The sequence below is a fragment of the Balaenoptera ricei genome, chromosome 2 (assembly GCF_028023285.1).
Source record: "Balaenoptera ricei isolate mBalRic1 chromosome 2, mBalRic1.hap2, whole genome shotgun sequence".
Taxonomy (NCBI): domain Eukaryota; kingdom Metazoa; phylum Chordata; class Mammalia; order Artiodactyla; family Balaenopteridae; genus Balaenoptera; species Balaenoptera ricei.
In genome coordinates, this window is record NC_082640.1 from 75863455 (window position 1) to 75877457 (window position 14003).

Genomic DNA, 14003 nt, shown 5'->3' on the forward strand with positions numbered 1-14003 from the left:
TGGCATCCTGAACGTATAGGTTCTGGGGTTTTGTGCGTGACGGGTTTTTAATGAGCTTGCTCTGGGTTGTGGAATTAACTTTCGTGGCTGGTTGTGCTCGTAGGATCTCTATGATGCTGGCGTGAAGAGGAGAGGGACAGATGTTCCCAAGTGGATAAGCATCATGACCGAGCGGAGTGTGTGCCACCTCCAGAAAGGCGAGTGCTGTGCTGGGGAGGTCTTAGAGCCCCCGGGCCACAACGGAGGGCCCTCGCAAGCGGGCCAGCCGGGTGTCTGTGCTGGGGCTCGGGTCTGCCAGAACAGAGCCCACTCCCCGCTTTGTACCCCCTAATCGCACCCAGTTTTCCTCACCAAGTCCATTCATCCTTCTTTCCCATTTTGGATCGTTTTTTTCCCCTAAATACTTTTCATGTTTGGTGCTTTGTTGTGCTGCCTCTTCTCGTCTGGATCATTTTATCTTGCCATATCTGTTGAAGTAATGGACTTGGTTGGGTGCTATGTACTGTTTCTCGTGGCCCAGATAAAGTGGGTTCCACGCCAGAGAGATGAAGATGGTCAAAATATGTGGCTGGGGCAGTGCCATTTAGGACAGGTGCATGGTTCGGCTGTCCCAGGGCAACTGGTACAGTGTCAGCTCCGGTCTGCGTGGCAATCCCTAACCCTCTAGGACGCTATGATCATCATCATCTTTTTGTGTGTGTGTGTGATGCATAACCGTTGTGGGTAACCATTGATAGCTTTGACCAGTGGCTCTGTTATAATAATTATCTGTTGCTTTTCTTTAGTATTTGAAAGGTACAAGAGCTACAGCCCTTATGACATGCTGGAGAGCATCAAGAAGGAGGTTAAAGGAGACCTGGAAAACGCTTTCCTGAACCTAGGTAAGCAGGTGTGGCCCCCCCATCCCTAGTGGACATCAGCTTTCAGTCAGCTAGCTGTGCTGAAGCAGAAGTAACGAACGGCCATCCTGTTAATTCAGGTGGCTTTGGGAGGCATGGCTTCTTTACATGATTTGGGTAGTTTCATAATCTTCACCATATGAATTTAAGATATGGAACTGAAGAAGGGCTTACGTTGGTAGAATGGAGCATTGCCAGGAGGAATAAGATAACCAGAGAAAGGGCTCTGTCCTTTGGGGGAACTCACACATCCATTTGGGTTTCTGCGTCGCTCAGAGTCCCCTGGTTTAAGAGCACAGTGATGGGCTTCCCTGGTGACGCAGTGGTTAAGAATCCGCCTGCCAATGCAAGGGACACGGGTTCGAGCCCTGGTCCGGGAAGATCCCATGTGCCACGGAGCAGCTAAGCCCGTGTGCCACAACTACTGAAGCACGCGGGCCTAGAGCCCATGCTCTGCAACAAAGAGAAGCCACCGCAATGAGAAGCCCGTGCACCGCAACGAAGAGTGGCCCCCGCCGCCGCAACTAGAGGAAGCCCGCCTGCAGCAATAAAGACCCAGCGCAGCCAAAAATAAATAAATAATATATAAATTTATTTAAAAAAAAAAAAAAAAAAAGCACAGTGGGCTGATTCAGAGGATTCCTGGTTTTCCCTGAGCGTTTCCTGTTTTGCAGAGACCATTCCTGTTACGTCTGGTCATCTGGTGGTGCCCCAGGTCAGGGCTTCACCCCCCCACTGGTGGAGGAGAGAGGAGTTACTGACCCTTTTCTTCTCTCCACAGTCCAGTGCATTCAGAACAAGCCCCTGTATTTTGCTGACAGACTGTACGACTCCATGAAGGTAAGGGCAACTGGCCGAGAGGTCCATGTTTCCACACTAGGCTTTTTCTTCCTTTGTGCCCCAGACTAAGTCTCCTGACTAGCGGATGGAGGAAGGGACCCCACTGTCTAGGTGCAGGAACACACTAGTCAGCTCTGCTTTTACGTGACAGGTGAGAAAACCACAAATCTGGCTTCTGTTTCTCCCAACTACTTGAACACGTGTTTGTGTACAGGTAGAAAGCAAAGTGCCATGGGAGAGAGAAAATGCCAGATGGTGATCATGTCAGATACCTGTTCAGATTTCTCAGTGATTCCCTCCTGGTACCCCAGAGTAAGGACAAACAAGGAAGAGAGGTTATTAAGCAACCACTAGGCAGTAGGCATTAGTGCTACTTACTTTATCTTAAATCATTACCAAAAAAACCTGTGAGGCTTGTGTGAGTATTTTCTTTCTAGATGAGGAGAATGGAGCTTGGAAAGCTTCAGCTTGCTTGAGGTTACATAGCCAAACTTGAACTTGGGTCTGTCTGACTCCAAAGCCAGCCCTGCAGTTTTCCCTTAAATGGACTATCTCTTCCCACAGTCCCATCCCCTTTTCCATGCCTTAGATGTGCCTTGTGCTTTATGGCTTCCAGGTCCTTGCTGCTGCTTCTTCGTGGGTCACCCCCTTGTCCCATCTCCCCTCAGGTTCCATGTCAAGTATGGCCCGTTCTCTGGTCTGAGGTTCTGGATGTAAACTTCAGTGGACCTTATTGCTTGTACCATTCAAAATGGCACAGAGCCACGGTGAGCGTGGTAGCCTGTGCTCTCTAAGCCCCCGAGATCCAGGAGCTTTGTGTTATGTATGTAAACTCGCACACTTCCTGACCTGAGCCTTGCAGCGGTTAGCGCTCAGTTCACGTTTACTGAATGTACAGCATGGGGGCTTTGTGCCGATTTCATGCTGGTGTGTTTGGAATTCCAAGGCGCTCATTGTTCTTAAGGGAGCAGTTTTGCTGTTATCTTTGCAGTCTCTTAGAGGGCGGCATCAGGAACCCAGATCAGTTCCATGTGCAGGAGAACTCACTAGACTCTTTTTTAATGATTAACATTGTCAGCGAATTGTAACTTGGAGCGTAAATTTGACTTTCAGGGCAAGGGCACTCGCGACAAGGTCCTGATCAGAATCATGATCTCCCGCAGTGAAGTGGACATGTTGAAAATTAGATGTGAATTCAAGAAAAAGTACGGCAAGTCCCTGTACTACTACATTCAGGTAAGGCCCCACCTGACCATCAGAGGGCTGGGAGTCCTGGGCAGGTGCCTGTCAGAACAATGGCAGAATGGCGGTTTTCTGTTTTTCTAACTCCCCGGGGAAGAGATGCTAGTCATCAAATATCAGGGATTTATTCTGAAAGCGCTATTAGGATTTGCCCTGGAATCTTAGAGAATCAGGTGAATATTTCATATTTCCCACACCTGTTCTGCGGTGACAGATGGTGCTCATGACAGTGATCCTGCAAGACTTGCTGACATCCTGAAAAGACTTAGATCAATCTAATCTACGTTTTATTATATTTCCATTTCTTGAAACTCCTCTGTGATAAGCCTGGCAACATTTCCTCACTCAGAACTCCCATCTCTCCCCTCCCCATTTAGCCTGTCCCTGATTTGGAGGGATGGAGTGTTCGTATATAAGGAGCAATTGCCTTCACTGTGGTCCCTCCCACTGTGTTTAATTCAGACAGATGTTGCAAACCCCTCTTTCTGAAAGATCCTGAAAATTTCAGAGGCGTGTCAGTGGTTACCAGGGATGAATTCAGAGCTGGGTTTTGCTATAACTAGGTTTACTGGGGCATATGTTTAAAATTCAGGGAGCATTTAGACTCAGTAATTATTTCCTTAACTCATCAGCTTATTCCCACGTGACCTTAAGAGTCCACGAAACAACACAGTCAGGCAGGAAGGTGCCTCGTGTGTCTTCTCTGGAAGGATGCAGGCCAGGGAGAAAAGGGGTGGTGTTGGCAGGACCTCAGTGCAGGAGGAGCAGACTGGGTTCTGTCCTCTGGTCACTTACCATGTTAATCCCCAGGACCCTGTGTTCTCTCTACCCTTGTGGCAGTAATCTCCCCTGGGCCACGATCCCTGAGGGTCCTCTGATGGTTTGGGTGTGTCTGGGCAGGTCCCACAGAGGCTCCATGTGCCGTGGGCCTGCTTGTGTGTTTCTGCAGAGTGTGGGTCTTTCTCCTGACCCTGAATTTCTTTTTTCTCCTTGGCCACTTATAGCAAGACACCAAGGGTGACTACCAGAAAGCGCTGCTGTACCTGTGTGGTGGGGATGACTGAAGCCCGCAATGGCCCGAGGGTCCAGGACGGCTGCTCCGCACTCCCAGCTAACAGTTCTACACAATCAGCTTGTGGCTAACACCCCCCTTGTGCCCTTCCCTGGGAGGATGGCGTTAGTGCCGCCCCACCCCACCTGCTCCATCCTTAGTTTAGTTGCCTCAGCATTACCTGGCTTTCCGGTCTAGTCTCTCTTTACAGTCAAAGAAGTGAACATTCCAAGGAATTGGAAGTGAAATCTATGATGTGAAACACTTTGCCTTTTGAGTACTGTGTCGTCAACAGATGAATAAACTGAATTTTTACTTTAGGAACAAATACTTTGTTGACCTTGCTCTCAATTTAATTGTTTCAAAATCAGACATGCTTAAGGGTTGTATTGTTTGGCTGGTAAGGCTGTCCCCTTGGGGAAGAAAGCTCTAGAAAGGAGCCGTCCGACATGGTAGCTGCTATCCAGATGCGGCTATTTACATTTAAATTTATTTAAACGAAATAATTAAAAGGTCAGTTCCTCAGTCAAGCTATCCACATTTCAGATACTCAGTATCCACGTGTGGTTAGCACCTAGTGTACTGGAGAGCACAGGCAGAGTACATTTTCATTATCATAGAAGGTTCTGTTGCCCAGGGGATGATAGTACCTATGGGGGGAAAAAATCCCAGAATGACCCCTTCATCTGCTCATCTTTATACAGGTAAGTTAGGTGAAAACAAGCTGCAGGGGCCTCAAACTGGGAAAAGGGGGAGGATGGTGTGGGAGACTCCATTCAGCAAATATTGCCAGTGTTCCCGTAAGAATTACAGAAATAAGTAACATCCTGCCCCAGCCTCACCTGTCAGAGTCGGGCTACAGCATCCTTGTACAGGCGGTGTAACAAAAGTAGATGGGCACACAGAGAAGAAAGCGATTGGCTTTGCCTGGGAGGATTGAGAAAGATGACCCAGGGAAGAAAACATCTGAGCCATGCCCTAATATCTAAGGGGAAGTGTTACAGCTGGGAGGAGGCTCTCCACGAGCATTCTTATGGTTCTGATAAAGGTAATTCATACACCTGGTTCACATTTCAAAAGGCACATAGAGTCTGTGCAGTGAAAATTACATCTCCCTCCCACTCTCTTCCCAACCAGCCGGGGGTGGGGGTGGGGGTGGGGGTGGGGCCTCCCTAGAGTCACGTGGTTTCTGGTCCTTCCTTCCATGGATAGGCTGTGTACTAAGCAGGTGTGTGTGTTGATGTACCTGTCTCCGCTCACAAGGTGAAGGTGCTGTTCATTGGCTTCTAGGCCAGGACCCTGCGGACGGCTTGCTCATACAGGTACCTCCCCTAAACTGGGGCTAGGGCTGGGGCGGTGTTGATGACGATCCCCAAATTCTTACACTACATTTCCTCCTCGTAAAGGATGCTGTGTCAGTCACTAATTCTTTTTTTTTATAAATTTATTTGTTTATTTTTGGCTGCATTGGGTCTTCGTTGCTGCGTGTGGGCTTTCTCTAGTTGTGGCGAGCGGGGGCTACTGTTTGTTGCGGTGTGCGGGCTTTTCATTGCGGTGGCTTCTCGTTGCGGAGCACGGGCTCTAGGCGCGCGGGCTTCAGTAGTTGTGGCTCGCAGGGTCTAGAGCGCAGGCTCAGTAGTTGTGGCGCACGGGCTTGGTTGCTCTGTGGCATGTGGGATCTTCCCGGACCAGGGCTCGAACCCGGGTCCCCTGCACTGGCAGGCGGGTTCTTAACCACTGCGCCACCAGGGAAGCCCCCAGTCACTAATTCTTGACGCCTGGCTGATGTTGGACGCACTTAGTGGTCTGCAGGGACTAGGCAGGTAGTGGAAATGCAGGTGTGAAATGGGCTGGTTGGACAAAAGTGGGGAGTCTGGAGAATGGAGAACACCTGCCCCACTTTCAGCCTTCAGAGCCAATGAAAACAGCACCACGATAACCAAAAGATATACATCTGTGGACTGATTGATTTGCTATTTTGACCTTTGGCAAACTTGCTGTAGAAACTCAGATGGAACATGGCTCTTCAGTCACTAGGCCCATAAAGTGCCTGTAAGGCCACTGAGATACTCTTTAAAATGCAAGTTAGGCAAAAATAGGGTGTTTTCTCAAATATCTTTTCCTATGCATATTAGATGTGATGCCTCCGATGCCAGAATATACTTTTCCGTGTGCTTGGGGCAGAGTTCAAGGAACTGCATAAGAAGCGGGGAATTTCTGCTTCCCCCCACATTCTGTTGTTGACCTCAGAACTGATTGGGCTATGCGACTTCCCTGGCGGTCCAGTGGTTAAGACTCCGTGCTCCCAATGCAGGGGGCATAGGTTCGATCCCTGGTTGGGGAACTAACATCCTGCACACTGCATGGCGCGGCCATGAAAAGAAAAAAATAAAACTGATTGGGCTGAGCAGAGGCTGTCAGGAGCAGTGTTTCAGGTCACGAAGTATTCAGGCTGTTTCTTTCCACCACACGATGCGTTTCATGCAGCAGAGGGAAAGGTGGTGGAAAGAGAAGGCAGGGCTGGGCAGCCAGCGTGTGGGCAGGCTTCTGCTCCCGCCCTGCCCAGGGTGGCCTGGCCACTGGTCTGGCTGGTCTGGACCCTCCAGCAGGCGTGAGGGAAAATCCAAAAGGCAGGTTGGCGAAAGGAAGGCCCCCGGAGAACCATTCCAAATGCTGCCTGCTGTCTCCCCTGCATGGAACAATGGCTGTCTAGTGTTTTCCAAAACTGACAGAAAGGGCACTTGGAATTTGGCCTCATATTCTGGATTCCAGCTTGTCCTCCACAGTCAAGCTGTCCAAACCATTTCTTTTTTTTTTTAAATTATTTATTTGGTTGCGCCAGGTCTTAGTTGCAGCAGGCGGGCTCCTTAGTTGCAGCATGTGTGTGGGATCTAGTTCCCTGACCAGGGATCGAACCTGGGCCCCCTGCACTGGAGATGCAGTGGAGTCCTAACCACTGCATTACCAGGGAAGTCCCCAAACCGTTTCTTGATGTAAAGAACCATCTGGAGATTTGACTGTTCTCCCAATTTTACTTTGTAAAGAGAAGGAAAAGGAAATGGGGCAGGCTTTAACAATGGCAGCTGATAATAAGAACTTTGTATTCTTTGAGGAGTTAAAGGTAAATGCATGCAGTTTAGTCATGGAAACTTATTAAACTGTGATTGTGAACAAGAAGATACGATTTTTTTTCTCCCTGACCTGTGTGGTGGAGCAGGACAGGACTGTCACGTTGCACAGCTCCAGACAGCACCCTTCACGTTGTAGCCTATGTGAATGGTATGTCCCCTGGACTTAATGCAGTGCACAACCTGAGCGGCCATACATGACAGCCCTATATGGTGATCCTAGGTGTGTGTGAGATGGCCTACTAAGCCTTTTTTTCACATTGTTGGCTTCTAGATTAGAGTTGGAAGACAAATCTTACTTAGAAACAGGTGGCTAAACCTTGTCTTTTCCACAGACTCTTGATCTTTGGACCCATCTTACTGGGCTATGCACCAATGACTATGCATATGAATCTTCCCAGTATGTGAAGTTCCTGTGGCGTAAATTATTAGTAAAGATAGCTAGAGCAGGGGAAACCAGGCTCACAAAGTGGCTGCACTTAGCAAGAAAAATGATTTGAGGACAGAAATCTTTTAAATCAATTTTTAGTCTTTAAATGACTCCAGTCTCCAGGCCTCTCCCCACGTTTTGACAAACGGCTTTGCCTTCTTATCCACATTAGTTTATCTGACCTCCTTTTTCCATCAACTACCAAAATGGAAACTCCGCTGCAAGAGAGAGAGAGAGGGAGCCATTTTAAACATCCCTTAGCAATGAGGCAGAACATGCTATAGCCATCAAGTTCTAGTTGTTCATTCTATTTATTGAAAAAAGCCTGTAGCCTGATTTCTTTTATGCGAGTACATTTGAGCAAGCAAAGTTTATAGAGATGACTTATCTCATTACATTAGAAGAGTGATTTGCTATCTCAGCATCTATAAGCAATTTTAACAGACATTTCTGGATGAAGAAAAGCTTTTGTAAATATATGCGAAAGACACGATTTCATCAAGCATTAAATTGGAGGTGCCCTGGAAAAATATTCCATTTGTGCATTCAATTAGCTTGATTGTGGCTGAATTTTGTCCACTGAAGGCAGCATTTCTACAGAAAAACAGGAGCATTCCCTACGTCAGCAGGTTTCTTAAAACAGAAAACACACTTTCCCCTTTGCAAGTCCTCTTTTGCGTTTGTGCTGTTCCCAGCTACGCGTCCCTCATCAGCCTGCTCAGTCTCGTTCTCCACAGTGGAGGGGAAGGGGAGAGCGAACCAGGAGCCACGTTATTTAGGCCTTAGAGAAATCCCAACCCAATGATTCCAACATTAAATAGCCTGCATCTAGTCTAAAAGCTAGGCAAGCTCTGGGCCAAACTGGGACTGGTCAAGGATGGACTTAAGTTCTCCAAACTTCCCTTCCTGGTCTCTGCAGGGCCTCTCCTTTCAGGGTCTGTGGGATGCTGTTTAAATCTTGGTAAGGCTGTTAGCCCATGTCTCTTTCCTGGAAGTAAGTGTATAGGGTCAGCTTTATCTTGGAATGAAGGCTTTGTTCCCATATTAACGGGAATGAAAGGAGTTGTTAGTGAAGAAATGGGAGAATGGTTGGGATTCAAGAGGGCTTTCTTGGACCCCTGAAATCACAGTAAAGAAGTGAGCTAAGTATTTAGGATGATCACTAGCCCTTGCCCGCAACCCTTGCTGTTCTGTAGGTGAACCATCAGCTTTATATTAATAAGAAACAAACCAGAAAGGACATAATATGTCAATGGAACCTGGCTGTGGAGGTGGCTTGTTAAACAGTAGGTGAGGACAAATTACAACTTTCCCAGCTGTAATCCATTAGAGCCCAAGGCTATCGTACTTCCAAGTACATTTCTAAAGATTAACACAAGGATTAGCAAGGAGTTTGGATCAGGAATACGGAAATATTTCAAACAAGTGTTAGGTTTCTATATCAGTGAGGTTGCCAGATTTCTTGGATTCTTGAGCTTTGGAAAACCATCTTGGTCTTAAAGGATCACCTTTGTCCTAATAGATATGAACTCATCTATGACTAGGAAAAAATTTTAAAGCCCAGAGTTGATCAGGTAATACAGGGTCTCTCAGTCATTCACTTATTCATTTATTGACTTATTAATGTATTCAGTAGACAAGCCTACTATACGCTGGTGACTGAACTAGTCACCGAGGATTGGAAGAACAAGGCAATGCAGAATAATAAGGGCTGTGATGGAAGCACAGGTGAGATGCTTGGGGGTGGTCCAGAGTAAACGATTCTCACCTAGGATAAAGCATTTGGAAAGGTTTGGGGAGAGGCAATCCTTAAAGCAGGATTTTTTTTTTTTTTTTTTTGGTATTTTTTTCCTGACATACAGGAGGAATCCAGAATCACTGTAGAAAGTTAAAAAATACAGAAAAGTATAAAGGAGAAAATCTGAATCACCTGGAACTCCAACTAGAACCAATCACCGTTAACATTTTGGCAGGACAACTTGTTTGAGACTGAGCTCTTGTTTCCTCGGCAGTAAGCTCATCAGGAAAGAATGAGAGGCAGGTTTTCCTTCCCATCCTGAAGAGGGAGGGCGGAGTTTCAGGCAGTAAAAGTCGGGCCTCCCTTGCCTCATGGAAGAGTTGAGTGGATTTTGAGTTTTCCAAGTCCAGTTCAAGAAGATGTAGGCCTGGATTGTCTAAAGGGAAGGGTTCTGGAGTAAAGGAAGAAGCAAGTAGCCTAACCCTGGCTCAGCTGGGTTCAGAGACGGAGCATGGCAGTGCCCAGGGGATGGGGACAGTACCCAGCCTCCATGCAGTGCCTGGAGGGTCCTGACCTCTGGGAAGCCTGGGTGTTTGCAGGGAAGTAAAACCTTGCCCGCTGCAGTGCTGGCTCCCGCAGGGAACGTCTTAGTGATAGTATGGTGAATGGGGAATGAGGCTCTGCCCAGTGTTAAAATCTATTTCCAGTCTTGCTCTGACTCTATACCATTTCCTCCCCAGTCACTGGGACAGCACACATCCCACTGGAAGGGAACCTCTGTATGTTTACCTTCTGACTTTTCTCTTTGTCACATTCTATGATTTACAGTATCTATTCCAGATAAATCCTAAGTATTCCAGACAGTTCAGAGCTCCATAATTTAGACCTAACTTTGTGCTTTGAAGACCCTAAGTTGGTAGGGAAAACAGGTTCCTAGTAGAGTCTTAAAGGAAATGAAGGATGCACTCCAGATAGCGTATTCCAAATTGCTAGGAAAACAAAGAAACCATAGAAAATGATTTCAGAGCATAGATGAAACAAAGGAAGAGGTGGAATCAAAACTTTTCAGCTCTTTAGTGGGATAACTGCCAGTTCTGTTTTAATATGAGGTTTCAGCATCGTTCACATGTAGCTTCTATTACGAACAGATCCAGAGTAAGAGAATGCATGTTAGCCTTATTCCTAGCCTCTGTATCCTTTGTTTCTCCCCTTGGTTGAAGCCTCCAAATCTCCACATAGAAATTCAGGCCTGTCCTGTGCCTGGTTTCAGGCCTTTGCTGGCCGGAGCATGGAGTGTTTAACCAGCTTTGTCTCCCACTTGGCGTGGCCCCGCTCAGTCCCGGGAAGCCCAGCTGTCCCAGGAACAGGCTACTTGCTTCTTCCTTTCACCCCAGAGCCCTCCCCTTGGAGAGAATCTGCCTCCACTGGGCTCAAGGGGTTCCAATCAGCTTATATATTCATGTCCCTACAAACCCTGCAGGTTACTCTCCTGACTAGATGATGATCAGCTTATGCCCTGAAGCAACAGAGACAGATACTGAGACAGCAAAAGTTAAAAAAATAAGGTGGAAATCGTGCTTCCTTCAAAATCAGTTGGCTTCGTAATTGCCTTTTCTCCTGGTCTAGCAACTGCCTTCTCCCACGTGGATACCGGTATTTATTGCCTTATGCTTGAAATGAAAAGGCAAATTTTGACATCCAAGGACTGGTTAGTCCTGAGAGGGTAGGGGATCTGGAAGAACAGTAGTTAGTCAGCACAGGCTGTGCTGTTGAAGCGGCTTGGCTTTCCTTCCCTCTGAGAACCTATCTTCAAGGTCAGTCTGAAGTTTGCAAGCCTGGTGGCCACTCTACCCCATTGAGGCAGCCTGACAGAGGGAGCAATTCAGTACCGCACAGCCATGAAATGTCCACGAGTTTAAAAAACAAAACCACAGTTGTTCTTGGGGTTGGGCTGGTTCCCCCATCCCAATTTTAGCAGGATGTGTATGTGGCCATGGAACTCCTGGTGAGCTCTGAGGCCGTCCAGCGGGTGGTAGGGAATGTGCAGCAGGAACCCGGCACGTCAGGGCTCAGTGTCTGCAAATGGGCTTTACATGAAGAGCGGGATGCATCCTCCAGGCAGAAGGGATCCCGGGGCAGGGAGTGCGAGGCAGAATCTCAGGAAGCCAAAGCTGGGCAAGATCACGCTCCTCCTCTGGGTGTGATCAATGGCCCCCTTCAGGCGGAACTGCTTGCCTCCATGACATGAGCTATGCAGATGGCAGGCGAACGGGAGATCCCAGCTTCACAGTGGACCAGGACCTTGCCTTCCTTTTCCCGGACCCAGTCACTGAAGCCTATTGCTCCTTGGAGGCAGAAGCGAATGTCAGCCGCGTGGCTGTCTCGCACAGGGATCCATTTGTAGTGCAGGTGGGCCGTGCAGGCCTGCGAGGTCCGCCGCCAGACTCTCAGCAGGGCCGTGATCACGTGCAGGGTGGTGAGGAACCGGCACTTGGATGCTTGGTCGGCACTTCCAAGGTGGAGGAGCAGAGGGATTGCACCTGGGCCGCCGTGGTCCTAAGGCGGCCGGTAGCTGACGTTGAGCACTGGTTTCCCACACTGGCTGATGAGCGCGCTCTCGTTTCAGCCTTCTCTGGTGAAATGGGTTTTACAGCCACGCAGCACTCGGGAATATTCCGAGTGGAAAGCCTCCTACCTACCCTCCCCTGTAAGAAGCACACCTGCTGGCGGGCAGGCAGGCAAGGGGAGCAGCGAGGCTGGCGGGGTGCGCACCGCGGTCCCCTCGGCAGCCCCGCCGCGCGCGCGCCCTCTGTCGGGCAGCACGAGCGCGCCGCCGAGGGGAGATAGGCGTGGAGCGAGCCGCGCACGCTCGAGGCGGCCAAGGCGTGGGGTGGGCGTGGGCGTGCGCGTGGTCCCGCCCCCGCCCACGCCGCGCGCAGGTGCCCAGGCCCGCTGCCCGCAGGCGAGGCTCCGGGCGAGCCGGGGGTGGCGGCTGGGGGCGGCAGCTCCGCTCGCGTTTCCCGTCTCGGACGCTCGGCGTTCCGCCGGCAACTCGCCGCACCCTGGAGTCGGGCCGGGCTGAGGAGTTTTGAACAGGGTCTGAGGATAACTCAATGTGCAGCGTTACTGGAAACTAAATATAAGACGTTTAACTGGAAGAGCCAGGTAAGATGGGTCATTTGACCCTTGAACCACGCGGGGGTTAGGGGCACTGACCTCCCGTGGAGTCGAAAATCCTCTCATGCTCAGTCTCTGCCTCAAAAACAAAGGAATTGGTAAACGACTCACCCAAGGGCTGGAAGCTCAAACAGTTTGGGTAGAATCAGGATTCAAGCCCTAGTTCTTTTGATTCCGCATAATGTGATCTGTAATTGAACGCAGGCTTTTCCCCACACTTAATTAACGTAAAGATCTGTATAATGAAAATGCAGGTGCTGTATTTGTTGGAAAAAAACGCCGTGTAAGTGGACCCGCACAGTTCAAACCCATGTTACTCAAGGGTAAACTGTATTTTAGGATGGAACTCTGGCTTAGGTATCAGAAGTTTTTGAGGGCTCCCTCTCAGAGGTGAGTTAAATCATCAATCAGTCATTTTCTATCCCCACCCTCAATAAAGAATACAGGTTTGGAGTGTCTAGATCCGGGTCTGCTGCTGTAAGTCAGATGACTGCAATTAAGTGATAATAGTAAAAAGTATAGGGAATATCAGGCTGCCTAGATTCAGGGGACTTTTGCTCCCACAAGATCAGAAAACATGGAAAAGGCCAGGAAGCCCGCAGTCTGGGGTGTCTATTTTCTATGGATGTGTTAAACCGGTGTGGTGAGTCTTAGGTCTAGGCAGTGCTTCTCACATTTGCTCCTGTGGCCAAGTCCCTGTGAGTCACTTCTGGGGACATCACAAAATAATGACCCATTTTCCGTGTATTATATAAACCAGGAGTAGCTTTATGGATGGAAAATTTTATAATCACATATGTAGCATTTTCATGCCTCACAAATGTGTATGTAAAATATTTCTAGGAAATGACATGTACAGTGGTGGTCCTTCTTGCCCTATTCTCTCCTCCTCTCCTGCAGGCTGCCCTTGCTGAGGCCAGGGAAGAGAAGGAGGCCTTTTACAATGAAACTCCCCTGTGAGCTTCATAACATAGAAGGAGGTTTGCTAGTGGGTGTGAACCCTTTGCTGGGCGTAGAGTGTGATTGTCTTTTTTTTTTTTTTTTTTTTTTTTTGGTTGCGTTGGGTCTTGGTTGCTGTGTGAGGGCTTTCTCTAGTTGTGGCGAGCGGGGGCTACTCTTCGTCGTGGTGCGCGGGCTTCTCGTTGCAGTGGCTTCTCATTGTGGAGCATGGGCTCTAGGCATGTGGGCTTCAGTAGTTGTGGCTCGTGGGCTCTAGAGTGCAGGCTCAGTAGTTGTGGTGCACGGGCTTAGTTGCTCCGCGGCACGTGGGATCTTCCCGGACCAGGACTCGAACCCATGTTCCCTGCGTTGGCAGGCAGATTCTTAACCAGTGCGCCAACAGAGAAGTCCCTAGAGTTTGATTGTCTTTTAACTGTCTTCTCCATTCTCAGGACTTGACCATGGAGCAGAGCTGAATCTCAAAGGACAGGCATGGAGGGGTTTCAGCATGAAGGAGCAAAAGGAAAGGCAGAGCAAAAGAAGGCACAGGGGCAGGGTG

General features: G+C 48.8%; 1 protein-coding gene and 1 pseudogene across 1 annotated transcript in view; one reads left to right on the forward strand and one right to left on the reverse strand.

Annotated features, from left to right (window-relative positions):
• ANXA2 (annexin A2) overlaps positions 1-4360 on the forward strand; it is a 44027-nt gene extending 39667 nt beyond the window's left edge. The window contains exons 9-13 of the mRNA XM_059913152.1: positions 104-197; positions 786-881; positions 1681-1739; positions 2853-2975; positions 3986-4360. Of these exons, the coding sequence (XP_059769135.1) occupies positions 104-197; positions 786-881; positions 1681-1739; positions 2853-2975; positions 3986-4045 (432 nt within the window). The 3' untranslated portion in view covers positions 4046-4360. The remainder of the gene's footprint in view (positions 1-103; positions 198-785; positions 882-1680; positions 1740-2852; positions 2976-3985) is intronic.
• A 6939-nt stretch (positions 4361-11299) lies between these two features.
• LOC132360089 (dual specificity protein phosphatase 5-like) lies at positions 11300-12571 on the reverse strand (annotated as a pseudogene).
• Positions 12572-14003: the final 1432 nt, after the last annotated feature.